The following is a 24,986-nucleotide window of genomic DNA, read 5'->3' on the forward strand; positions in this document are numbered from 1 at the left end:
GGGGTAGGGGGAAGGGGAGAGGGGGATTATGTGACTTTTCTGATCTCTGTAATTTGCGAGGATGATGATTGAGTTCATTGTCAGCTCCTATCTAAACTTTCCACTTTGCACTGCTCTATATAAGTATATAATTCCTGTATGCTCAAAATATTTTGGGTAGCAGACAAGTGAGGGGGATTATGTGACTTTTCTGGTATCTGTAATTTGTGAGGATGATGATTGAGTTCATTGTCAGATCCTATCTAAACTTTCCACTTTGCACTGCTCTATATAAGTATATAATTCCTGTATGCTCAAAATATTTTAGGTAGCAGACAAGTGAAATGGGTCAACTTTGTGAAACGGGTCAACTTTGTAATCTGGAAGGAGAAGAAGGACCTTGATAAGCAATAGCGCAGGCTGGATAAATATAATTTCTAATCAACCTTGTATCAGGGCTCAGCCTGATTTTCATTCTAGGTTTTTTATACCAAATAGCACAATCACGTCGAATCTTGAGAATTATCATGCTTCTTGTGTTGTCGATTTGTTGTATACAAAAGTCATTTAACTGTACCTACATTTTTTTTTCTTCTCTTCCCTTTTGTGACCCTAATAGGAAAATATGACCGTGTATTTCGAGTAATGCATCGTTCTTATTTCTCAATTCATTTGTCAGCTATAACATGAAGATCTACCTCAAAACTGTAATCAAATAATTCACCAAGATTACTAAATGTACTACTGTAATCAAATGTAATATACATAATGTAGGACACATTGATTTTCAGGTACAAAATAAAGTTGCATTTGTAAGCTGATCATTGGAGACTGGTGACTAATTATGAATATGGCTGTCTGCAACTCTTGAGGGGGCTGTTTTTACATGCACCCTTAGATTGTTGTTTCATTTCTGATAAGATTGCATCGTTTAAGGATTCATATTTGTAGAAGACACCTAACTCTTGTCCTTTATTCTTTATCTTTGATGTTATATCAGTCCAGCCCCATCTTTATTGGTATATCCCAAAGAGTATTGAATGTTAGGCCAATTGCTTTCTTCTTCATCAAATGCAATCTTCAGTCGGATGAAATTCAACAATTGTATTCTAGCGCACAAAATGGCTTCGAGTCAACTCAGCTTTGTGCTGTTTCAATGGTTAGTTTTACAAATTGTTAAAGTAGTTCTAGTGACTTGTCTTATATATTAATTTTTGCTCAGTTGCCATATGGATCCACTTTTGCTGAGCTGCGGGAGTCCCATGTGGAGGGAAAGGGACCATCTAGCATGAGGTTGTGGTCTAACTCACAATGCTAGCAATGTAATGCAACTAAAATTGTCGTAACAAGGCATGTAAGTGATACAGGAGTTGGTTAAAATTGGAGCCAATTGAAGCTAGTCGGTTAAATTTGGAGTCTGAATTTAATAATTAATTTTGGACTATATGTTTTCTTTGAGATTCCTTCTGGAATTTTAGCATTAGCATCATCTTGGCAACTGTACAGAACTCCTGTCGTTCATAGAACATTCTGAAAATGTCTGATTCATCCCAATTTTATTGGGATTTTCTATTTTGAATTTCTCGATAAATACACTAATGGTACAAGGAAGTTTATTTCTGAGTTGGCGTACTGAGTTTTTGGAATCAGAAAAAAATCTAGTCTATAAATCATATTATGCTTCTTTCTAATTAATTAGAGTTCTGTCTATATTTTTCTCAGAATCTTTTGTTTATATTGCCTGAGAGTAATAGAAAGTGATAACTGCAAATCTATCCTATGGTTCTGTCTTACAGCTTCACAACATCAGTGATGCTTGTTCCTTGTTCCTGGCATATTATTCTAAGTTGCATGACTGAAACCCTTAAGATCCTTCTAGCCAAATAATCCTCCACCCTTTTCAGCTTGAAATTGCATAAAATCAACCTTAGAGGTATCTCCTTTCTGTCCTACCTGGGGCCATTTAGCAGCGTTCTACTTGTCATGTGAAATTGAGTTTGAGCATTTCTAAGACCTTTTTCATGTGCTGGACTACTTTATTTTATTTTTGAGCTCTTTCCTTTCTTGCATTTTTTACTCCTTAATCTGTTGGAAATTACGGGCATCACCATTTCAAGACTGCTGATGATAGGTGTATATTATATTTGGTACTGATCCGTTGTTTAAGTATGTGTTGCTAAAAGTAGTTCGAGAGGTAGTTTTGCTTCTTCATCCATAAAAGAAAGGTTCATATTGCTTTAAACAGTTTATCTATGACTTGCAATTGTTAATTTCACATGTTTCTTTTTTTGTCAGAGTGATTTGGAGAACATGGCTTCTAAAATGCCCGGCTGCCACAGAGGAGGCTTTGCACTCTACAATTTAATGTTACAAGGCGCCAATGGTAGCTAAAAAAAGTAGCTTTTCGGCTGCCAAAAAGCAATAAGTTGGGGTTGCTCAGCTTACTGCTTTTGCTTGTTTTAAGCAGCTTTTAACTTATTTTAAGTACTTTTTAACTTTGTCAAACACTGAAAAAAGCTAGTAAGAGCTTAAAAGCTTATTTGACCACCTTAAAAGTCAATCCAAACACTCTCTTCGTCATATTGAACCACAAGTTTGCTTCTTTACTTTACTACTAGTATTAGTACCCGCGCGGATGCGCGGACACTAATCATGTTAAATATTTAAGTTATTTGGATTGTATGTAAATAATTTTAAAATTTACACTTTCTCGGTAAATATAGATAATCATTGGATATTAACTACATGAAGAAAATTAATCATTTCTTCTATTTTTCTTTTTTGATACTATTCTTGCTGGTGTCATTGGATCCTAAAAAATAGTCAGGAAGCAAAATAATACTTCCTCCGTTTCACTTTATGTGAACCTGTTTGACTAGGCACGGAGTTTAAGAAAAAATGAAGACTTCTGGAATTTGTGGTCTTAAACAAGTCAAAAATGAGCCCATAGTATTTGTGTGGTTATAAAAGCTTCTTATTAATGGTAGAATTGTAAGTTTAAGCTAAATTGTTTTCAAATTTAGAAAGGGTTCATTCTTTTTGGAACGAACCAAAAAAGAAATAGGTTCACATAAACCGGAACGGAGGGAGTAACTCATATTTATGGCAAAACAATCAAATGTTGAGACAATGAATGACTCTTTGGATAAGACGTAATTCTTTTACTACTACTTGAACTCTTATTTGGTGTGTTGATATCTCTTAAAAATATTTCTTTCTTAAAATTTCAGTTTCTAAAGCATTATTTTTCAACAATAATTATTTTTGTAATAATGTNATTATTTTTCAATAATAATTATTTTTATAATAATGTAATTGAAAATATCATTCTTAATTCAAAACTCATTTTGGTTGGCTATCTAAAAATATAAAACATTCTTTAGCTAGTGAATTATTTTTACTCCATTTTGATATTTGACATTAATCATGTTAAATATCTGAGTTATTTGAATTATATGTAAATATTCTTATCATTTAAACCTTCTAAATAATTATAGATAATAGTCAGATATTAATTAAGAAACACTAGATGAAAAAAGACTAACATTTTTTCTATTCTCGTAGTGATAATTTTATTTTTGCACTATTCTCATAGGTGTCACTGGAACCTAAAAATTGCCATAAATTGAAATAATTACTCATATTTATGGCAAAGCACAAAAGTTGACATGATATAAACGATTCTTTGATTACGACATGACTCTTATACTACGACTTGAACTCTTATTTGGTATGATTATCTTTCAAAAAATATTTCTTTTTTGAAATTTCAATTTCTAAAATTTTATATATATTATAATAATGATTATCTTTATAATGATGCAAGTGAAGATATTATCCTTAATTTAAAATTCACTTTAATCGGCTATCTGAAAATTTAAATGACTCTTTGGCCGGAGTTATTTCAGTATGACTCCACTTTAAGTTTATCGATATCCCAGCCCTAGAATTTGAATTTTTAATCCTATATATACAAAAAAAAAAATTGTTCTTTGAATCATTAAATGTTAAATTAGTTGATTATTATTATAAAACATTGCATATAATGTCTTAAAATTATCAAGTAGTTTATTTTTCGACACCATACTTGGCTTAACCTCAATGCATACTACTCAAATTGCATCCCAATTCAAATTCGAATATCATATCAGTTTTTAGTAGCAGTGATTTCTTAAAAACGTCACATAATATAAATTAAAAAAATATTCGAAGATATCCTTATCTTATAATCTTTGTATTTGAGTTGAAAAAAATATATTTGAAATCGATGAGATTAATTTTCAAATTTTTAATATTCAACAAAGATGAAACATAAGAAGAACTTTGCTGTCATATTTTATTTCTCGTTTTTAGATCTTTCTAACATTTTTTTCAATATTTATTTTTATTATCTTATTTTTTATGTCATTATTTCTTCTGTTACAAAAAATTAATTTATTTCACTATAAAAGGATGGGTTTTAATAAAAATTATCTATATATGAACTTTTATTATATTTTTAGTCTTTGGTTGAAATTATTTCATATTTTCTTTTGGCTATATCTAATCAGCCTAAATAAGTGCTCACCCGATCACTTAAATTAAAAAATTGAATGATGTGTAATTTATATATAATTCATATTTAAGTACTTTTTAACTTTGTCAAACACTTAAAAAAGCTAAAAAGAGCTTAAAAGCTGATTTGACCACCTTAAAAGTCAATCCAAACACTCTCTTCGTATGTATTGAGCTGTATCAGTTTGATCAGTCCGAAAACTAACTATACCGTGAAATTTTGGCATCTATCAGCTATACGCATGTTTTAGTCTCGTTTTAATTTTATATCAGGAGAACATTATTTACTATGACTAGTAATATAATATAATATTACTATATATAATAAGGGACAACAAAGTACTTTTGTAGTCCTCACAAAAATTTCCAATAAAATGTAAATTTTTCATTTAATTACTTCTAGGTCCTAACCTTATTTTCACACACAACAACAGAGAAAAATATGGCGGGGACCCATACAAGCCCATGGTAATGTTGTACTCGTGTAAGGCCTCATTTGTTTGCACTTAATGGAGTTCTGAATCTTAATCATTCAGATCTCAGACATTAAGTGCGTTTGTTTTTAAAGTCTGAATCTTAATTATTCAGATCTTAATCATTAAGTGTGTTTGTTTTTTTTACTTCATAACCACTTAATGGGTCTGAATAGGTCTGTATGATTAAGATCTATAATAGAGACTTAATTTCATTAAGATGCTATCACATATTCATTATTAACTGCTGCCACCGCCTACCATTATCAACTACCACCATACCACCACCACCACCACCACCACCACCACTCACCACTACCACCCCTACCCCCACCCCCCAACCACCACCACGCTACCATCATCCTAAATCATAGCCTCCATTATCGACCATCACCACCTACTATCCCCACAACTCCGACCACCATCATTCTCACCCACAATCAACATTCATCTGCCTCAACTACCACAACTGACCACCCCATCACCATCAACAATCACAGCCGGCACTGCCCATCATTATAACCTACCACCACCCAACATTATTAACTATCACCACCCACCACCACCAACTTCAATCATAATCGCCACCATTACCAATCACTACTAGCTACTATCATGAACCACCATCATCAACCAAAATTACGACTAACCACCGCCTCTAGTCGGCATTCACCCGTTAGTCATCACCACCAACAACTATCATATTTTAAAAAATGATATATTTTATTGATAGAACATTAGATTAGTTAGTATTTTATTTGAATTTTATGTTTATTAATTTTCAGAAAAAAATAAATTTTATACATTCAGATGTTAAAAATCAAACAGTCTTAATTATTTCTATTCAGATCTTAATACACATCTTAATATATTTAGATGTGTATTCAGATTCAGATGTGTTAATCTTAATACACATCTTGATATTCAAATGTGTATTCAGATTCAGACGTCTTAATCTTATAAAAAACAAATGAGGCCTAAGAACATGATTGTTTTCGCAGGTTTGCTGTGGACAAATGTTAGAATCAAATTCGAGATTCCTCCTTAGGTCTCTTCCATTATTGCTGCGGATATAATATGTGCGAAAAGTTTAATTTAGCACACCCATGATAACATAAATAAGTTTATCTAAATAGTATTATGTATAAATGTCTATCACAAGTGAAAATAGTAATTCAATGAAATAGAATAATTGGTTCAGATAGTATTATCTGAATACATTATTTACAATTTGTTTGGTCAAGTTTCTGAACTCAGCTTATTTTCATGAGTGTTTTTTCTTAAAAGTACTTTTCTGGTGAAAACAATTTGTATTTGACTAATTAATTTGAAAAGCACTTCTGGGAATCAATTAATGTTTGGCCAAGCGGTACAAAAGTACTTCTAAGTGTATTCTTTTCAAATATTTTTTCATAAAAGTGCTTCTGGATATAAGTTATTTTTTTCTGCTTCTCCAAAATTGCTTATGCTTCTACTAAAAAGCTTTTTTTTTTCTTCTAAAAGCGTGGCCAAACACTTCAACTTTGAAAAAAATATTTTCAAAAAAAGTATTTTTGATCTTGGAGAAGCTTGGCCAAACAAGCTATTAATTATGATAGAATAATGTAGTTTGATGATGATTTTAAGAAACACAAACTTTTTTCTATTTTTTAATGTATATATGCAAACAAATTTATATGGTATTTAGTATATGAAATTTGTCTTATTGCTATACAAATAATTCATCTGTATTTAATGTGATTAAATTTGACTAGACAGTATTCTTAAGAGTTTAATTAGATTTATATATTCCATACTAAGTGATGATTAAAATATTTAAGTGAATTTCACATGTGGATAGTTTAGTGAAGTTAGATTTTGAAACTTGCAATAGTCCTATATATATAGGACAACCAAGGACTTTTGTAGCCCTCATAAAAGTTTTCAATAAAATATAAACTTTTCAATTAAATACTTTTAGGTTTTGACCTTATTTTTTAAGTCAAATATTCTTTTTATATTATGGTTTACTTCCTAAAACTCGTCCTACCTTTTTTTTTTTTTTGATTTTTTATCCGGTGTCTGATATTCGTATTGAAGCCCGATTAATTCGGATTCGCATCGCGTAAGGCTCATTTGGAGGAAGCTCTCCATACCAAGAACTTTTTCATACCCAGGCTCGAACTCAAAAACCTTGGTAAGGAAAGAGCAGCCTCATCCGCTGCATGTTATTTTCCCTGTCACTTTCTTCTATTAATCTTATCTATTAACCTGAAAAATAGTCCTTTTTTTTTTTTTGCTAGATTCATGTTTCTTGTTGCTCTCTCATTCTCCCTTTTCATTTGTTGCTTATTATAGTTTTGTACATGTAGGAATTTCATTTACTTTTTATTTGTATTATAAATTTAAGAATTTTTATATTTAGGCATTTCTTTTACTTTATATTTAAACTTTAATGAGTTCATATGTGTTTTAAAAGCCAATGTTATCTGTCATGATCAGGTTATCTTTAAAATCTCTTGTTTGGCTAACTTTAATTAATTTTCTAAACACAAAATAAGTTTGGTTGGATTCGGTAATGTTTTGCTTCAAATTCTTTATTTTTCGTAAAAGTTTACTAAATATCTACATTATTAATTAAGTCAGTATTATCAGTCATGATCGGGTTATTTTTAAAATCTCTCGTTTGGTTAACTTTAATTAATTTTTTAAACACAAAATAAGTTTGGTCGGATTCGGTAACGTTTTGGTTCAAATTATGTATTTGTCTTAAAAATTCACTAAATACCTATATTATTAATTTAGAACTAAATAACTATAAAAACTAGGATTCTGAATTCATAAACTTCAAATTCTGGCTCTGCATGTGATTTGAAGTAAAAAAAAATCATCAAATTGAAAGTTAAAATATTAAATGAGTGAAATGAAAGTTTTGCTTTTATATCTTGAGTTTGGGCCCGGGCTTAGCACGGGCTTCAAGAACTAGTAATATAATAAGGGACAAGCAAGGACTTTTGTAGTCCTCATAAAAGTTTCCAATAAAATGTAAACTTTTCAATTAATTACTTCTAGGTCCTGACCTTATTTTTTAAAGTTAAATTTACTTTGTGCTTTATGGTTTACTTCTTAAAAGTTGTTCTACCTTATTTTTTCTGTTTTTTTATTTTTTATCTGGTGTCCGATATCCATATTGGAGCCCAATTAATTCGGATTCGCGTCGTGTAAGGCTCATTTGGAGGAAGCTTTTCCTACCAAGAATTTTTTCATACCAGGCTCGAACTCGAAAACCTTAGTAAGGAAGGAGCAGCCTTATCCGCTGCACTTTATTTTCCCTGTTACTTTCTTCTATTGATTTTATTTATTAACCTGAAATATATTCATTTTTTCGCTAGATTTTTGTTTCTTGTTGATCTCTCATTCTCCTTTTTCATTTGTTGCTTATTATAGTTTTGCATATGCAGGCATTTCTTTCACTTTTTATTTGTATTATAAAATTTGAGAATTTCTGAAAAATTTTCTACTTATATTTAGACATTTCTTTTACTTTATATTTAAACTTTAATGAGCTCATATGTGTTTAAAAAGTCAATGTTATCTGTTATGATCAGATTATCTTTAAAATCTCTCGTTTGGTTAACTTTAATTAATTTTTTAAATGCAAAATAAATTTTGTTGGATTCGATAACGTTTTGGTTCAAATTCTTTATTTTTCTTAAAAGTTCACTAAATATCTATATTATTAATTTAAGTCAGTATTATTAGTCATGATCGGGTTATCTTTGAAATCTCTCGTTTGGTTAACTTTAATTAATTTTCTAAATACAAAATAAGTTTGGTCGGATTCGGTAACGTTTTGGTTCAAGTTCTGTATTTGTCTTAAAAGTTCACTAAATATCTATATTATTAATTTAGAACTAAATAACTTTAAAAACTAGGATTCTGTCACGACCCTGGTTCGCCCTCCGTGAACCATCGTGACGGCACCTAGTCTCTACGACTAGGTAAGCCTAATTGCGGAAGAAAAACCAAATTTGCTGAAGTAAAACAATTTAAACAGAAATAAGGTAATAACAGTGTTTAAATGAGCCGCTCGGCATACACCATATTTAAATCTCAAAACCCATACCTAAATCCAAGACCCGGAAACCCACGAATCACAAGCTAAGAGATACATAAGAAGCTCTAACTCCAGAAATGAATAAAGGGAAATACTGAAGGACTACACTATTACAGTAAGATAGAGAGGGACTCCTCGGTCTGCGGACGCACCAGATATACCTCGAAGTCTCTACAGAGCGCCTCGCCTCAAGGATAGTGAGTCTGAGCAGAGGTACCTGGATCTGCACATGAAAAACATGCGCAGAAAGGGCATGAGTACACCACAGCGGTACTCAGTAAGTGTCAAGCCTAACCTCGGTCGGGTAGTGACGAGGAAGGTCAGGGCCCTACTAAGGTTAAATAAATAATAAGATGACAGGATAAGATAAACAGTACAATTGAGAATCTACAGTAAGAATATACACAGGATAATAAGGAGTACAATAACGGAAACAGAAATAAAGGCAAACACCAGGAAGTACCACTCATACCAAGGATGATAACCGGGGATCTCTTGGTATCCCGAGGATCTCTTGGTATCCTCAATATAAGTGCCAGGGATCTCTTGGTATCCCGAGGTTCTCTTGGTATCCTCAATATATGCTAGGGATCTCTTGGTAGAGGATATCTTGGTATCCTCAATATACGCTAGGGATCTCTTGGTATCCCGAGGATCTCTTGGTATCCTCAATATATGTGCCAGTGATTTCTTGGTATCCCGCACCTCAGTTCAGACCATAAATACATACAGGGGATCTCCCGGGATGCCGTCCCGTAGTCCCAGAGTAAAAACACACAGTAGCAACACAAGAATACCCAATTAAGCTAAATTTCGTACCAAGTAAACAGTTAATTCTAGCCTAACATGCTTCACGTAATGCAATTAAGGCGGTTTAAGCAAATAGGCAATTAAGTCAACTAAACATGCTTTTCTATACTAGCAACAGGCTAAATTCGCAAGTAGAATAAAACGGGAAAAAGAACTCAATTGAAATACTTAAGGAAAAAAACTGGATTTTCAACAATTAGCCCAAGTACGTACTCGTCACCTCACGTACAAGGCATTTCAATTATCAAATATATCATATCCTAAGGGGAAGGTCCCCCACACAAGGTTAGGCAAGCCACTTACCTCGAACCGGCTCAAAATCAACCCGAGACCACGTTCTCGCCACGAGTATTCGACTCCAAATGGCCCAAATCTATTCAATTCAATTTCATAATGTAAATAACACTTCAAGTAACTGATTCTACAATTAAATTCTAAGCTAATACGCAAAATTAGGTAAAATGACCAAAACGCCCCTCGGGACCACGTCTCGAAATCGGGTAAAATTTACATTTTCAGAGTCCTCATACCCTCACGACTCTAACCATACCAAAATTATCCAATTCCGATACCATTTGGTCCTTCAAATCATCATTTTACATTTTTGAAAGATTTCACAAATTTTCTTCCCAAATTCCATCCCAAATCACGAATTAAATGATGAATTCAATGATAGATTCATGTACTCTAGTTAAATCCGAGTTAGAATCACTTACCCCGATGAATTTCTTGAAAAACCTTTAAAAAATCACCAAAATCCGAGCTCTCTAGGTCAAAATATGAAATAAAACCCTAAACCTCGTATTTATAGTGCACCTCTCGGATTTCCATCACTGCTGACCGCACAAAAACCACCGCTGACCACGGTGGAGCACCGCTGACCACACAAAAACCAGTGCTGTCTACGGTGGATTTGACTGCAATGACAGGCTTTAGTATTTTGGCCATAACTTTCTCTACAGATGTCCAAATTGTGCTTTCTTTACCTTTCTGGAAGCTAGGCAGAATGGCTACAACTTTCGTTTTTGAATCATCTCAAAATTCCTTGTAGATCAAAAGATATGAGCTTCCGAAGTCAGACCAGTGAAACTTTCCTCACTGCGGACCGCACTGGACTTTGTGCTGCCGCAAAGCCCCCACCGCGGCAGCACAAAATCCTATGCGGACCGCACTGGTGGGTTCAGAGGTCTGCAACTCCTCTGGACCTGCAATAGCTATGATTTTAGGCCTAAAACATCCCGGAACCTACCCGGAACTCACCCGATCCCCCGGGACTTCAAACCAAATGTACCAACACATCCCATGACATCATTCAAACTTGTTCAAAACTTCGGAACGCTCACAACAACATCAAATCACCAATTTAACATAGGATTCAAGCCTAAGAACTCTAAGAACTCTTAAATTATGCTTTCGATCAAAAAGTCTATCAAATCTTGTCCGAATGACCTGAAATTTTGCAAGCACGTCACATTCAACACTACGGAGCTACTCCAACTTTCGGAATTCCATTCCGACCCTTAGATCAAAATCTCCCTATCGGACCAGAAACTTCAAAAATTCGACTTTCGGCATTTCAAGCCTAAATTAGATACGGACCTGCAAAACACAATCCGATCACGCCCCTAAGCCCGAAATCACCCAACGGAGCTAACGGAACCATCGAATTTCCATTCCGAGGCCATCTTCACACTGTTTCGACTACGGTCAACTTTCCAACACTTGAGCTCTCATTTTGGGACTAAGTGTCCCAAAACTCTCCGAAACTCAAAACCGAACATCCCGGCAAATCAAAATAGCATAAATAAACTCGGGGAAAGCAGTTAATAGGGGATCGGGATGTTAATTCTTAAGACGACCTGCCGGGTCGTCACAGATTCAGAATTCATAAACTTCAAATTCTGGCTCCGAATGTGATTTGAAGTTAAAAAAAAATCATCAAAATGAAAGTTAAATAATTAAGGCGTAATGGCTTCCTGGCCACTTAAACTTGTACCGTTTTGTAAAGCCGATACATGAACTTATATTTTTCTCATTTGAACACTTCAACTTGACGGAATGAATACTAATAAACACTTTATGTTGAACGTGTTCGCCAGTCGCTCTGACATGAATGACATGTCACATGTTTGGTCTTTATTATATGACATGTGGATTTGTGGGTCCTTATTATTAAAAAAAATTAATCTTAAAATTTTTAAATGGAATTTTAAAAATTAATCTCCCTTCTTCTCCGTTCACCCACCTCCATTCCTTTCCTTATTTTTATTCTTCTTTTTCTTTTTCTTCAGTGTTCTTTCTCTCTCTTATTTCTAAATCAAATTCACAATACCACTATGCTCTTGGCTAGACTAAAAAGGTAAATTTAATTTTAAAATTTCAGTAAAAATCAATAGGAATTCATGGTTTTGAAACAATGGAGGCCGCCCAATACTATAGTGAGCCGGCTAGGCTATGTCAGAGAAGGACATAAATGGTGAAATCAGAAAGAGGAAGAAATCGGCCTCCGTAAATGGAGTTTTCTACCCAAAACTCGATAATTTTCTATTGATATTTGTGTTTTCTCTATTTGTCTCCCGGTCTGAGATTGGATACAAAAAGGGGAAAGGGAGTTAATGTAAGAGAAAGGATTAACACAAGAATTTTAAGAAAATCCATTGTTTTTCTTTGTTTTTCACTATCTCTGCCTGGGTTTTGAACAAAAAGAGGAGGAGGGGGTAGATTAGAGAGGGTGAGAAAGAAAAGAATTGGGAGGTGGGGACGGACGACAATGGGGGAAAAGAACACAGGGGTGAAGGGAATTTCTGGGGCATGGGGGAAGTGGGCCTGGTTTATTTTCTTTCTTTAAATTTGTATTTTGTTTTTCTAGTTTTAGAATTTTTTTTAAATCAAAACTATTGTAGTCACGCGCGTAATTTTCGTGACTTGCACACATCTTGTCTACATCATCTCTGTCACTGCCATATGTGCATGGTCAACGGTCAAATAGGTTTATTAGTTACCGGATATGTGAGTCTGAGTGTTCAAATGAGAACAATGTAAATTCGTGTATCGGCTTTAAAATCCGGTACAAGTTTAATTGGCCAGAAAGCCATTACGCCAAATATTAAAGGAGTGAAATGAAAGTTTTGCTTTTATATCTTCAGTTTGGGCCCGGGCTTAGCACGGGCTTCAAGAATTAATATTTTAGAAGGGTAAATCAAGACAAATGATGACTCTGATTTGACTAGATAGGCAGGAACTATTGACTAATTTATTTTCAGAGTCGGTAGTGTTATAGGAGTGAAAAGAAAGAATTACGTAATAATACACTCCACAAGTTAACTTTGCAATCGGATGACTCAGATTTAAGTTTACAAATATGAAGCCCAATATTAGTTGGCTCAGATCCGAAAAAAACCTTCATGCCCTTTTTATTCTGACGCAAATTTTTTATGGTTTTTTGTTCTATTTCTTACCCAAGTTTATACATTCCTATCCCAACTATAAACATACAAAAAACAGACCTAAAATCTCTTATTTTCCAAGTTCTATATAGATGAATTTGCTCCAAAGTTTCTGATTTGACAGAAAACTCAACAAGAAAAGAAAAATTTGAAAATTCATCATTTAGTAGAGAAATCAACGGAAAAATTAACTTTATATATAAATTGTAAGATAAAAGTGAGAAAAATACAAAAATTTTATTTTTCAGTTTTAACTGCATTTGTACAGTAATGTATATTGATGTATAAGTTTGTATAAACTTGTATATGAAATGTTGAATAATATATACCAGTATTTCGCTGGGCAAAAAAAAAAGCAAACTCAGTGTTAATAGAAAACATAGAGAATACGAAGTAAAAGCAAAAAGAAAAATCTAAACAAAAAGTAACCAAAAAAAAGCAAAAGGGAACTGTGGAAAAACTAAAAATAAAAAACATGCAACAAAACTAAAATTACTATCGTGAAAGAGAAACTTACTTCAAAAAAAAAAGATCAATGTTGTATAACAGTATTTTCACACCCAATATACAATATTATACAACATTATACCCTCGTTATAATTTTGTATAATGTTGTATAATATTGTATAATGATGTAGAACGGTGTATACAAAATTGAATTTCATCTTGACCTTCCTTCTTCAACTAGTATGGTTCCCAAAACCAATGTTAATCAAACACAGTTAACCCAACACTCAAGATTCTTATCATTACAAGCTTTTACAATAATTTTTAACTTAACCCCATCACTTTAGAGTTAGATTTTCCAAATCTGAGTTGAACTTAGATCTTCAAAGCTCCTTCAATGGAATTTAGAATATCGATGCAACAAAACTTCAATTTTAAATTTCGACACACATAAATCGAGATTCAAATATTTGAGATCTATAAAAATTTATGAAGATTAAGCAACTTAGTAGAGAAAATGCTTTAAATCAAGTTTGAGTTCTATAAATATTCAGATCTATGTGAGTGAGAGAAAAGAAAGAAAGGAGAAAGCAAAGAGAGGCGGGTTGAGAGTATAAAGTGTGCTGGGGAAAAATGAAAATAAAGAAACCCTAAAAGTAGTGTTTGTAATAGTGGCTAAAGGCTGAAAATTTCTTTCAGATTATGTATAACCTGGGCCAAACTAGGTAAGGACTTCAAATGTGGGCCTTTTGGGTTGGGCGTGTTAGGCCAAGTGACAAGGGCTATAATTANATTATGAAAGAATTACAAGAAAATACACATGACTTCACACCATAATAAAAAATGGCCCATATTTTTTAAGTTTACCCGCTATAGCCCAGTTTGTATAGAATTTGAAGGAAAGATTTCAATCACTAACCTAGTTCTCTTTTTCCCTACACGCCCAAAATGCTCTCTCTCCTGGTGCCTCTTCATTCTCTACAGGCCATCATCTTCTATCCTCCATATTTTTTTGATCTATCTCCCATATTCATCTTCTATCTTCTATAATTTTAAATCTATCTTTCATCCTATCTTTTCTCTTCTCTGATTTCCAGATCTAGTTTTCCTTAATATTTTGTAATTCTCTCAAACTTTCCTAATGCAAAAAGATGAAAGTCTAGAGTAAGATGAAGAATATGAAGTTAGTTGTTCGTTTGATAGGATTGAGGAAGAAAATATTTGACCCATTAATGATTTAAGTAATTTTGATTGATAAATCTCTGAGTCTCTTACTGTGAGCATTTGGTATCGAAATATAAGTCCCAAAAATCATAATTCCGCCACTGACGAAGCTAAAATTTTCAGATCTGGAAGTTTTCATTGTGAATTGGTGCTTCAATCCAGGTGGGTATTGACTAATAATAGTATTATTGATTGGGTGAGACAAAATTTAAGAATTTGGGATTCATCTAGACCTATCTTGAGCTGATTGGTTCTTCTTCTTCTTCTTCTTCTTTTTTCTTGTTCTTTTTGATAATATTGGTGTTAAACAGAGGTGTAGTGATGGACATAAGGTATTTTTCAGTGCATATACCGTATAACTGGTGTTTATACACACTTATACAAATATTATATAATTATGTATAAAATAGGTATAAGTGTGTAGATTTGTGTATAATGATGTATAATTATATTTTTTTCAATGTATAAGGGTGTATATACATTATTATTGTATAAGAGGTCTTCATGAAGATTTGACACTTTTTTTATATGGTAAATTTTATGTTGAAATAAAGGTTTAGTGATGGCTGGAAAGTTTTTTTCTAGTGTAAAATATGCATGTTGAATTTATGTACATCCAGTGCATATGTTGTATACTCATACATATGTATTATATATATTGTATAAATATGTATATAAGTATGTATAATTATATATATACGAGCATATAATAATGTGTATACATTGCATTCCAATGTACAATTGTGTAGAAATATATATACATACTATATAAAATGACAGTATACTCATTTTTTTGGTAAATTTCGGACAAAAATAAGGCAAAGAGAGGGAGAAAAAGTAAGGACTTAAAACCCGTGATAACTTGACTTTTTGTCAGATAGTCACATTAATTTGGAAGAGAAAAAACAAATAGGAGAAATAGAAAAAAAAAAAAAAGGAAAGAGATCATTATGAGATTGATGTCAGGCGATAATGTCCGTCAGGCAACAATGTAGAGGGCTTCATTGGCTATACGGATGAACACTTAAAATGGTGGCTACGCGAATGAAAAGCACCTATGTGAGCTGTACTTATGTGAAATTATCACAGCCTGTTTGGACATAGGAATTTTTTTACTTTTTTTTTAAAAAGAATTTACTTTTTCTTGAAATTAATGTTTAGCCATAAAATTTGCAATTTTCACTTGAAGATGAATTTTGAAATTTTTCGAAAATTTGAAATACTCTCAGATCACTCACAAAAATTCAAAAACAATCCAAAATTATATTCATGTCCAAACATAACTCTAATTTTCAAATATTATTTTCACTTTAAAAAAAATTCACCTTTATTTTGGAATTTTGCAACTCTTATCCAAACGCCCACTAAATGTAAACGAACGGATGACTTGATATAAAGTGCCTTATATCAAAAGATTTTTTTATTTTTAGAGCTCAAAGCCGGTAGCTCCTCTTAAAAAAAAAAAACGAGTAGCTTGAAGAACAAACTTTCAAGATTTTCATTCGTTTTATATTGGCTTCAAAAAATTGAAGAAGTATCTCAATCAAACTTTTTTTAAAATCAAAAGACAAAATTCAACAAAATATTAAGAAAGAAGATTTATTTTCAGTTTTTAAGAAGCTGAAAAACTTGGTCGCATTTGTTTCAAAAAGAGTGAAAATAATTTTAATTAAAACTTTCTCAACGTTTCCGACCAAAAAATAAAAAATCAAGCCAAACACCATTTAAGGATAAGTGTTTCAATTTTTGGAAAAAACATAATAATCTCTATGTCTTTCCATTTTGGAGTGATATGTCTAAAAAAAAATTACATGCACAAATGTAAAACAATTGCTTCTAGCTCCTGAGAGCGCGTGGTACACGCTTTACTTTTGTAAAGAATATATATGTGTGCGGTCTAGACCTTCTGGTAATATGGTTAGTGAAATTATTCACCAACCAGAGGGAGCAGTTTTTTTCTTCTGTTTCATATCAAATTATTGAAAGAAAATTATAATAATAAAAAATAAAAAATAACCATTAATATTTCAAATGTGATTCTCAAAATTCAAATCATCACCATCCTCTTCATCACCACCAAATTCAGAAAAAGTTCCATTTTTTTGGTTCTTTTTTCTTTTTGTTCAAGAACTCAGTGGGTGGTGATTCTCACTTATTATTTATACAAATACAAAAAAATTGTTTGGTGAATGCATGTGCCATTTTCATTCCCTTTTTCTCTAGCAATTCTATACTTTTACATTTTCCTTGTTCCAACTTCTTAGGACACCCCCATAATTCTTAGAAGCTTTTTTTTTTCATTTATTAAAAGTAATACACATTGGTTGTTTTTATCACAAAAAAAAAAAAGCTCTTTCTTTTTGTGGGGTTCTTGAATTTTTATGAAAAGTTGGAAGTTTCAGAAGTTTCTTCATATCCAGGTAAATATTTTCCCTTTTTCTTTATTATTATTGGCAATATTTTGATTATGTAATGCATGCACTTTAGAAGGAGAAGAAAATGGCCATAAGGTAACAAAGCTTCAAAAAAAAAAATTGGTGGCTAGATAGTGTATTGAAAATCATGAATTGAGGTCAAAAATTGAAAATGAATGCTTTTCTTCATGTGGAAAAAGAAATATTTTAAAGATTTTGCTGTTTATGACGTTCCGAGGGTCTATCGGATACAATTTCTCTACCTTCCAGGTAGGAGTAGGGGTAAGGTCTGCGTACACACTACCCTCCCCAGACCTCACTTCGGGATTATACTGGGTTTGTTGTTGTTGGTTGTTGTTTATTTTGTTGTTGTTGTTGTTGTTACCAGGGTATTGATTTTGGCTCAAACTTGAAAAGGAATGTGAGTGAAATTCAAGTTTTTCGCTTTGATGAATCGAGGAAGTGTGATTATAGAATAAAGTTTTTCATGTTGGCTCTTGAACCTTCATTAGAATTGAAAAATATGATTGTTGATTTGAGTGTTTGAGGGAAGAAAAAAAAGGATTGTGGTTCAAGATTAGCATAGGGAGGGAAGAGGAAGTGGGGTTTTGGGCAGTTTTAATAAGATGGAGGCACCAATAGCTCAGCCAACCACACCCCGGAAAAAGATGACGAAACAATTAACGGGGAAACGTGATGATTCTGCGTTGCATTCGGCAGCTAGAGCTGGAAATATTGTTGCAATAAGAGAGACTATAAAGAACACGGGCGAGGAAGAATTAGCGGAGTTGTTGATAAAGCAAAATTCAGCAGGAGAGACCCCCTTGTATGTTGCAGCTGAATATGGTTATTATGAGGTGGTTAGGGAGATGATCATGTACTATGATCTTGTCGCAGCTGGAATCAAAGCGAGGAACGGGTTTGATGCATTGCATATTGCCGCCAAACAAGGAGATTTAGGTAAGCTTTTGGATGATTTATATATGAACTGCTAGTATCACCTTAGCCTTTCCATTTTTCTGGTGTCAAATTTATGAGATTTAGATGAACTTCAATTCTTTGTTTGAGATTATATATAGAGAACTTTCTAGTACTTCTTATTTTTATTTTGTATAATATTTATTGGACAGTATGAGCTTAAATGGAGCGACTAAGGATTTATATTGCCGGTCCTGTTTTAGCCACTTATGCTTGTATCAGGGTAGACTGCCTACGTCACACCCCCTTGGGATGTGGCACTTCCTCCATGCACTAGGCTGCCCCTTTTTATAGCCGACCCCAACCTGCTTTAGATTGAGGCATTGTTGTCATTGTTGTTGTTGTTTGTTCATTTTTGGGAATGTTGCAGATATGGTGAAGGTACTACTGGAAGCACATCCAGAGCTAGCGATGACAGTTGATGTTGCAAATACAACAGCTTTGCATACTGCAGCAAACCAAGGGCATATAGAGGTGGTGAATTATTTCTTAGAGGAACAAAGCAGTCTGGCCACTATAGCTAAAAGTAACGGGAAAACAGCGCTGCATTCTTCTGCAAGGAATGGACATTTGCAGGTTTTGAAGGCTCTTTTGAGTAGGGAGCCAGGGATTGCGACACGGATGGATAATAAAGGACAGACTGCACTTCACATGGCTGTCAAAGGACAAAACCTTGAGGTTGTGGTGGAGCTGATTAAAACTGATCCTTCATTAATTAACATGGTTGACAATAAGGGTAATACGCCATTGCATATTGCAGCTCGAAAAGGGAGGTCGGAGGTATGTTTCATCTAAAACTTCTGCTGTACTGATGATACTTTAGTTAATGAGTGTTCTATGTTTACCAGAACAAGAGATGGAATCAATTTCTAGTTAGAGGCTTTAAGACATTGTTTTAGTGCAAACAGTTCCCCTTTTGCTATTCTGTTAATTTAGCGATACTAAATTACATCAGAAGAAATAGTGGAATAGAAACCAGAATTTAGAGGATGTTCTGTTCTTTTTGCACCTTTCGCTTATAGACAATTTACGCTCTTTTCGTGTCATTGATGTATTCCTTGCCCTGGAACAAATGCCAAAGGGGCCTTGTTTTGTTGATTACACGCTAGAGTTGGCTAGAGAAGTCTCTTGATATCAGGTTTCCTTTGGCCGTCAAAACACTTTATCCCGGAGTATATATTTTTGTTCATTGCTCACTCACTTTGAAAGACATGTTCGACTGATTTTATTTTTGGTTGCTTCTTCTTTGAGCAGAAGTAGAGTCTTGGCGTAACTGGTAAAGTTGCTGCCATGTGACCAAGAGGTCACAGGTTCGAGCCGTGAAAACAGCCTCTTGCAGAAATGCAGGTAAGGCTGCGTATAGTAGACCCTAGTGGCCCGGCCCTTCCCCGGACCTCGCGCATAGCGGGAGCTTAGTGCACCGGGCTGCCCTTTCTTCTTTGAGCATGATGCTGCTAGTGCTTATTAGTAACTTAAGTGTAAAAAGTCTATATATGGTTGATGGAATATTAAAATGCTCATATTCTTCCAAAAACAGCTAGGCCACTTGTACCGGTTATTACTTCATATATGAACCAAATTGTTGATAGTATAAATGAAGTGGAATTGTTGATCATATGGAGAGCTGACTTGCTTTGACTGATATTGCAGATTGTTAAATTGCTACTTGGGCAGAATGAAACAGACAAAAAAGTGATCAATAGGTCCCACGAGACAGCTCTCGACACTGCTGAGAAAATGTCACAGGCTGAGACTGTAGCCATCCTACAGGAACATGGCGTTGAAAGTGCACGAGTTCTCAAACCACAGGCAATAAATCCAGCAAGAGAGTTGAAGCAAACGGTTAGTGACATCAAACACGAGGTGCACGATCAGTTAAAACACACGCGACAGACAAGAAAACGCATACAAGGCATTGCCAAACGCCTCCACAAAATGCATCGAGAAGGCCTAAACAACGCGATCAACTCAACAACTGTCGTTGCTGTACTAATCGCCACAGTTGCCTTTGCAGGAATATTTCAAGTGCCAGGGCAATACTATATGGATCCAGATAACCTCCCACCTGGCCATATAATTGGAGAAGCAAACATATCGAACCACCCTGGATTTCTCGTTTTCTTTGTCTTCGACTCTATCGCGTTATTCATCTCGCTTGCAGTTGTGGTTGTTCAGACAACAGTTGTGGTCATTGAAAGCAAAGCAAAGAAGAAGTTGATGTCAATTATAAACAAGCTAATGTGGGTGGCTTGTGTGCTTGTTTCAGTGGCATATTTGGCACTGTCATTTGTTGTTGTTGGCACACGTTATAGGCTGATGGCAATTATTGTGTCAATTCTTGGAGCAGTTATAATGATTTCAACAATTGGAGTAATGTTATTTTGGGTTATAAGCCATAGGATTGAGTCATCAAACAAGAAGAGCATGAGAAAGAACTCTATGGCTAGCAAGTCATTGGATTTATCAGATTCAGTCCTCTCTGATGACAATGATGAATACAAGAAAATATATGCTATATAAACTATTGTATTTTTTTCCTTTTTTTCCCCCTTAAGTTAGGTGGGATTTGAATTTTTTTTTTTAAAAAAAACAAAAAAAACACAACCACACTTCTACTTATCAAGTTTGTAGACAATTTTGAGGCTGTAATTTTTTTTTCAGAAAATGATACTGTATAGTCGCTCTCAAAATAATAGCCGACAAAAATAATATATATATATATATATATATATATATATATATGGTGTGTTGTGTGTGTGTGTGTGTGTGTATGTGTGTGTGTGTATTTTTTTATGTATGTTATATACAAAAATATATAAATTTTATATACTTTTGCGGCTACCGGATATAAATAGTTTCGGTCACGGGCTAAAAATAATTTTTGCCCAATTTATCTCCCCTTCCGACCTTGGGAGTATTGATCGTGGTACTTTCGTAACACTTCATACGACGCGAACCTTCAACTTATCGGTTGGTGGTACATAATCTAACAGATTTTTTTAGAAGATGAAATTTCTATGGTGATGAAAACTGTTGTTGCAAGGGTCAGTTGTGACTCCTTCTGTGTAATTAATATGATAATGTTATCAATTTTGGGACATTGTAAATGTGGTGGTTGGGAACAAATTGGCTATGAAGGGCATGAATCTACAATTTATTGCCCCAATTGTGCAAAATGGGGAGAAAATGGTGAAGCTCGAAGCTGATGATGTGGAACAGGAGACTGAAAAATGGAAAAATGCCATTGTCATATATGTAATAGGTGAATCACCCTCAATTGGAGCTATGGACAGATTTGTGAATTCAATGGGTAAGTACTCAGCGAAACCTCAGATCTACTACCACAATGAAGACTATTTCATTATACGATTCAGTAGTATTGAGGAAAGGGACCAAGTCTTGTACTCAGGACCACATACGATCAATAATCGACCAATAATTATGAAGGCATGGTCGGAGGAGTTCAACCTACATGATGAGGTGCTAAAGACAATCCCATTGTGGGTTAAGCTGCCTAATTTACCTGTTAATTGGTGGAGTATGACTGCTTTAAGCAAAATAGAAAGTGCCCTGGGTAACCCTATTTATGCTGATGAGTGTATGACTGGAGCAGTAAGGATTTCATATGCTCGATTACTAGTAGAAATGGATATCACTAAGCCCCTTCCAGGACAGGTGAAACTTCAGGATCCTAAAGGGAAGGAGATGATGCAGGTGGTGGAGTATGACTGGGAACCTAAATACTGCAGTAAGTGTTTGAAAATAGGTCATGACTATGCTGAAAACAGGAAGCCAATGCAACAACAAAGAAATATACAGCAGAAGAAGGCTAATAAGGGTAGAATGATATGGGTTAGAGCAGATAAAGAAGAAGGAAACGAAAATAAGGAAAAAGACCAGACAAAAGAATGCTCAGGACAACAAAGGACTGAGACAGATCAAGGGAGAGATGGAATGCAAAACAAGGAAGCATGATGGATCACAGTAGCAGGCAAATCAGCAGCAAGAGCAACCACAACTAAGCAACAAGAAGTTCACAGTATTGATGAACTTAATGCTTTCCAGAGCTTGATGTATGATCAAAGGAGTGAAGTAGCAGGTACTAGCCAGATCAGTAGCCAAGGGGAGCAGGGGTACTATCATTATCCTTATTTCATTCCAGTATGAGTGTTGTAACTTGGAATGTTAGAGGGATGAATAAAACGTATAAGCAGAAAGAAGTAAAGGAGTTTGTTAGAATAAATAATAAAGCTGTAATAGCTATAGTAGAGCACAGAGTTAAAGACTTGAAAGCCAATGAAATAATCAAAAAGATAGCTCCAGGATGGGAATGGGTCTCTAATGCTAGAACAGGACAAAAAGGAAGAATATGGGTAGTATGGGATCCTAGAATATACATCTTTGATCCTAGGGAAATTGATGAACAGCTTATTCATGGGCAGATTAGCATGAAGTCAAAGCCAGTTAAGTTTGGGTTCACAGCAGTATATGGGCTACATACCATCAAAGATAGGAAACCTTTGTGGGATAAGCTGAGGCAGATTAATAGCAATCAACAACGTCCCTGGCTGGCAATGGGTGATTTTAATGCAGTACTTCATGTAACAGATAGACAGCATGGATCAGAAGTGCAGGACATGAAAGTGAAAGACTTCAAGGAGTACATGATGGATACAGGTATGAATGAATTACAATCTGTGGGAAGGGGTTATACATGGACAAATAACCATACATATAGTAGGATAGACAGGGGCTGGTGAACACTGAGTGGATGATGAATATGCCTAGCTTGAAAATTCAGGTATTAGAGCCACTAATATCTGACCATTCTCCTCTGAAGCTGATGATCACACAGGGGCATACAAAGAAAAGCAGACCATTCAGATTCGTTAACTGTATTGATGATCATCCTCTCTTTATCCAACAAGTTGAAAAGGCTTGGAAGGAGGGAAAGGAAGCTGGTAAAATGCAAACAGTCTGGCATAAACTAAAGAGAACTAAGAAGCTTGTCAAGGATCTAAATACAAAGCATTACAAAGGACTGGAAGGAAAAATTAAAGAGGCAAGGAAAGAGTTGCAAACAATACAGGAAGACATGAGCAATAGAATGCAAGACACTGAGCTAATTGAGAAAGAGAAGATACTGAAGCAGGAATTAGAAAAGTGGGTGCAGATTGAGGAAAGTGTCTACAAACAGAAATCAAGGGTGCAATGGCTGAAACTGGGAGACTCCAATTCAGGATACTTCTTTGCACAGATGAAGCATAGGAACAGTACAAATGGAATTCAAATTCTAACAGATGATATGGGAAGGCAGTTAGTTCTAGATGATGAAATAGAGGCAGAAGTCCTTGGTTACTACAGGAAACTACTAGGGTCAAAAGATGATTCCATTCCAGCTATCAATCCTAATGTAATCAAAATGGGAACTACATTAAGTAGAGAACAACAAATGCACCTGATCAGACAAGTCACTAAGGAAGAAATAGGAGAGGCATTGAAAGAGATTAATGATCTGAAGGCTCTAGGATATGATGGATTCAATGCAGTATTTTTCAAAAAGGCATGGGTAGTATAGGTGAAGAGGTGACACTGGCTATGGAGGAATTCTTTGAGACTGCACAAATGTATAAACCAGTTAACAGCACAGCTATAACTTTGATACCTAAAGTCAAAAACCGAACAAGTATAAAAGAATTCAGGCCCATCTCATGTTGCACAGTGATTTACAAGGTGATTTCCAAGATTCTAACTAAAAGACTACAGTGTGTTATGGATGATTTGGTTGACAACTCACAGGCAGCATTTGTACCAGAAAGAGCTATTACTGATAACATCATATTGAGCCATGAGTTGGTTAAAGGGTATGGGAGGAAAGGAGTATCTCCTAGGTGCATGATGAAACTTGACATTCAATAGAGTGGGACTTTATGGAACAAATGATGCATGCATTAGATTTCCCAGCACAGTTTGTTAGGTGGATAATGAGGTGTATAGGGACAGTCACATACACAATTCTGATTAATGGAGTTCAAACTAGACCTTTTGAAGCAAAAAGAGGATTAAGACAAGGGGACCCTTTATCCCCTTACTTATTTGTAATTGCAATGGAATACTTGACAAGAAGGCTGAAAATGCTCAACAAGGATCCAGATTTCAACTACCACCCCAAGTGTGCAAAGATGCAAATCTTGCAACTTGGGTTTGCTGATGACCTTTTACTGTTTTGCAGGGGAGACTTGAAGTTAGTCCAGCTTATATTCAATGGCTTTCAAGAGTTCTCAAAAGCTTCTGGGCTGAAGATCAACAAGAACAAAAGCTCTTTATTCTGTGGAGGAATTACACAAGAGAATCAAGATGAGATGCTAAACTTCCTGGGAATACAGAAGGGGGAACTACCTGTGAGATAACTAGGAGTTCCACTAAGCACAAAGAGAATTTCCATTGCACAATGCCAACCCTTGATTGAGAAGATTGTAGGAAGAATAACATCATGGACTACCAGATTCCTGTCCTATGCTGGAAGAATACAGCTTATTAAAAGTGTCCTATTTGCTGTACAGAC

General features: G+C 34.5%; 4 protein-coding genes across 11 annotated transcripts in view; all 4 read left to right on the plus strand.

Moving 5' to 3' along the window:
* LOC109244657 (nudix hydrolase 9-like) overlaps positions 1 to 2,585 on the plus strand; it is a 5,324-nt gene extending 2,739 nt beyond the window's left edge. The window contains exons 8-11 of one of the 8 annotated variants that reach the window (XM_019411778.1): positions 771 to 791; positions 980 to 1,138; positions 1,202 to 1,272; positions 2,275 to 2,585. In XM_019411778.1, coding sequence (XP_019267323.1) covers positions 771 to 791; positions 980 to 1,138; positions 1,202 to 1,272; positions 2,275 to 2,344 — 321 coding nt within the window. In that variant the 3' untranslated portion in view covers positions 2,345 to 2,585. Of the gene's footprint in view, positions 1 to 307; positions 647 to 770; positions 792 to 979; positions 1,139 to 1,201; positions 1,334 to 2,274 lie in introns of those variants that run through there. The other 7 variants (XM_019411782.1, XM_019411781.1, XM_019411780.1 and 4 more) reach the window with 7 other exon arrangements.
* Positions 2,586 to 17,045: 14,460 nt separating this feature from the next.
* LOC109244658 (ankyrin repeat-containing protein At5g02620-like) lies at positions 17,046 to 21,111 on the plus strand. Its single transcript, XM_019411787.1, has 4 exons — positions 17,046 to 17,449; positions 17,832 to 18,403; positions 18,792 to 19,201; positions 20,072 to 21,111. The coding sequence occupies exons 2-4, from the start codon at positions 18,070 to 18,072 to the stop codon at positions 20,939 to 20,941; spliced, it is 1,614 nt and encodes a 537-aa protein (XP_019267332.1). The 5' UTR covers positions 17,046 to 17,449; positions 17,832 to 18,069; the 3' UTR covers positions 20,942 to 21,111.
* Positions 21,112 to 21,553: 442 nt separating this feature from the next.
* Positions 21,554 to 22,396, plus strand: LOC109244650. The gene has a single exon (XM_019411773.1). It carries the CDS (start codon positions 21,554 to 21,556, stop codon positions 22,394 to 22,396), a length of 843 nt encoding a protein of 280 aa, XP_019267318.1.
* Positions 22,397 to 22,584: 188 nt separating this feature from the next.
* Positions 22,585 to 23,999, plus strand: LOC109244651. The gene is made up of 2 exons (XM_019411774.1): positions 22,585 to 23,118; positions 23,223 to 23,999. Exons 1-2 carry the CDS (start codon positions 22,585 to 22,587, stop codon positions 23,997 to 23,999), a joined length of 1,311 nt encoding a protein of 436 aa, XP_019267319.1.
* The last annotated feature ends 987 nt before the right edge of the window (positions 24,000 to 24,986 follow it).

The sequence above is a fragment of the Nicotiana attenuata genome, unplaced genomic scaffold (assembly GCF_001879085.1).
Source record: "Nicotiana attenuata strain UT unplaced genomic scaffold, NIATTr2, whole genome shotgun sequence".
Taxonomy (NCBI): Eukaryota; Viridiplantae; Streptophyta; class Magnoliopsida; order Solanales; family Solanaceae; genus Nicotiana; species Nicotiana attenuata.

Bases quoted from the DNA above. Each gene is read 5' to 3' on its own strand.
- LOC109244658 (XM_019411787.1), top strand. From the start codon at position 18,070: ATGGAGGCACCAATAGCTCAGCCAACCACACCCCGGAAAAAGATGACG. The intron at 18,404-18,791 runs GTAAGCTTTTGG...GGAATGTTGCAG, and splicing joins CGCCAAACAAGGAGATTTAG to ATATGGTGAAGGTACTACTG. The intron at 19,202-20,071 runs GTATGTTTCATC...CTGATATTGCAG, and splicing joins CTCGAAAAGGGAGGTCGGAG to ATTGTTAAATTGCTACTTGG.
- LOC109244650 (XM_019411773.1), top strand. From the start codon at position 21,554: ATGAAGGGCATGAATCTACAATTTATTGCCCCAATTGTGCAAAATGGG.
- LOC109244651 (XM_019411774.1), top strand. From the start codon at position 22,585: ATGAGTGTTGTAACTTGGAATGTTAGAGGGATGAATAAAACGTATAAG. The intron at 23,119-23,222 runs GTGGGAAGGGGT...TTGAAAATTCAG, and splicing joins GTATGAATGAATTACAATCT to GTATTAGAGCCACTAATATC.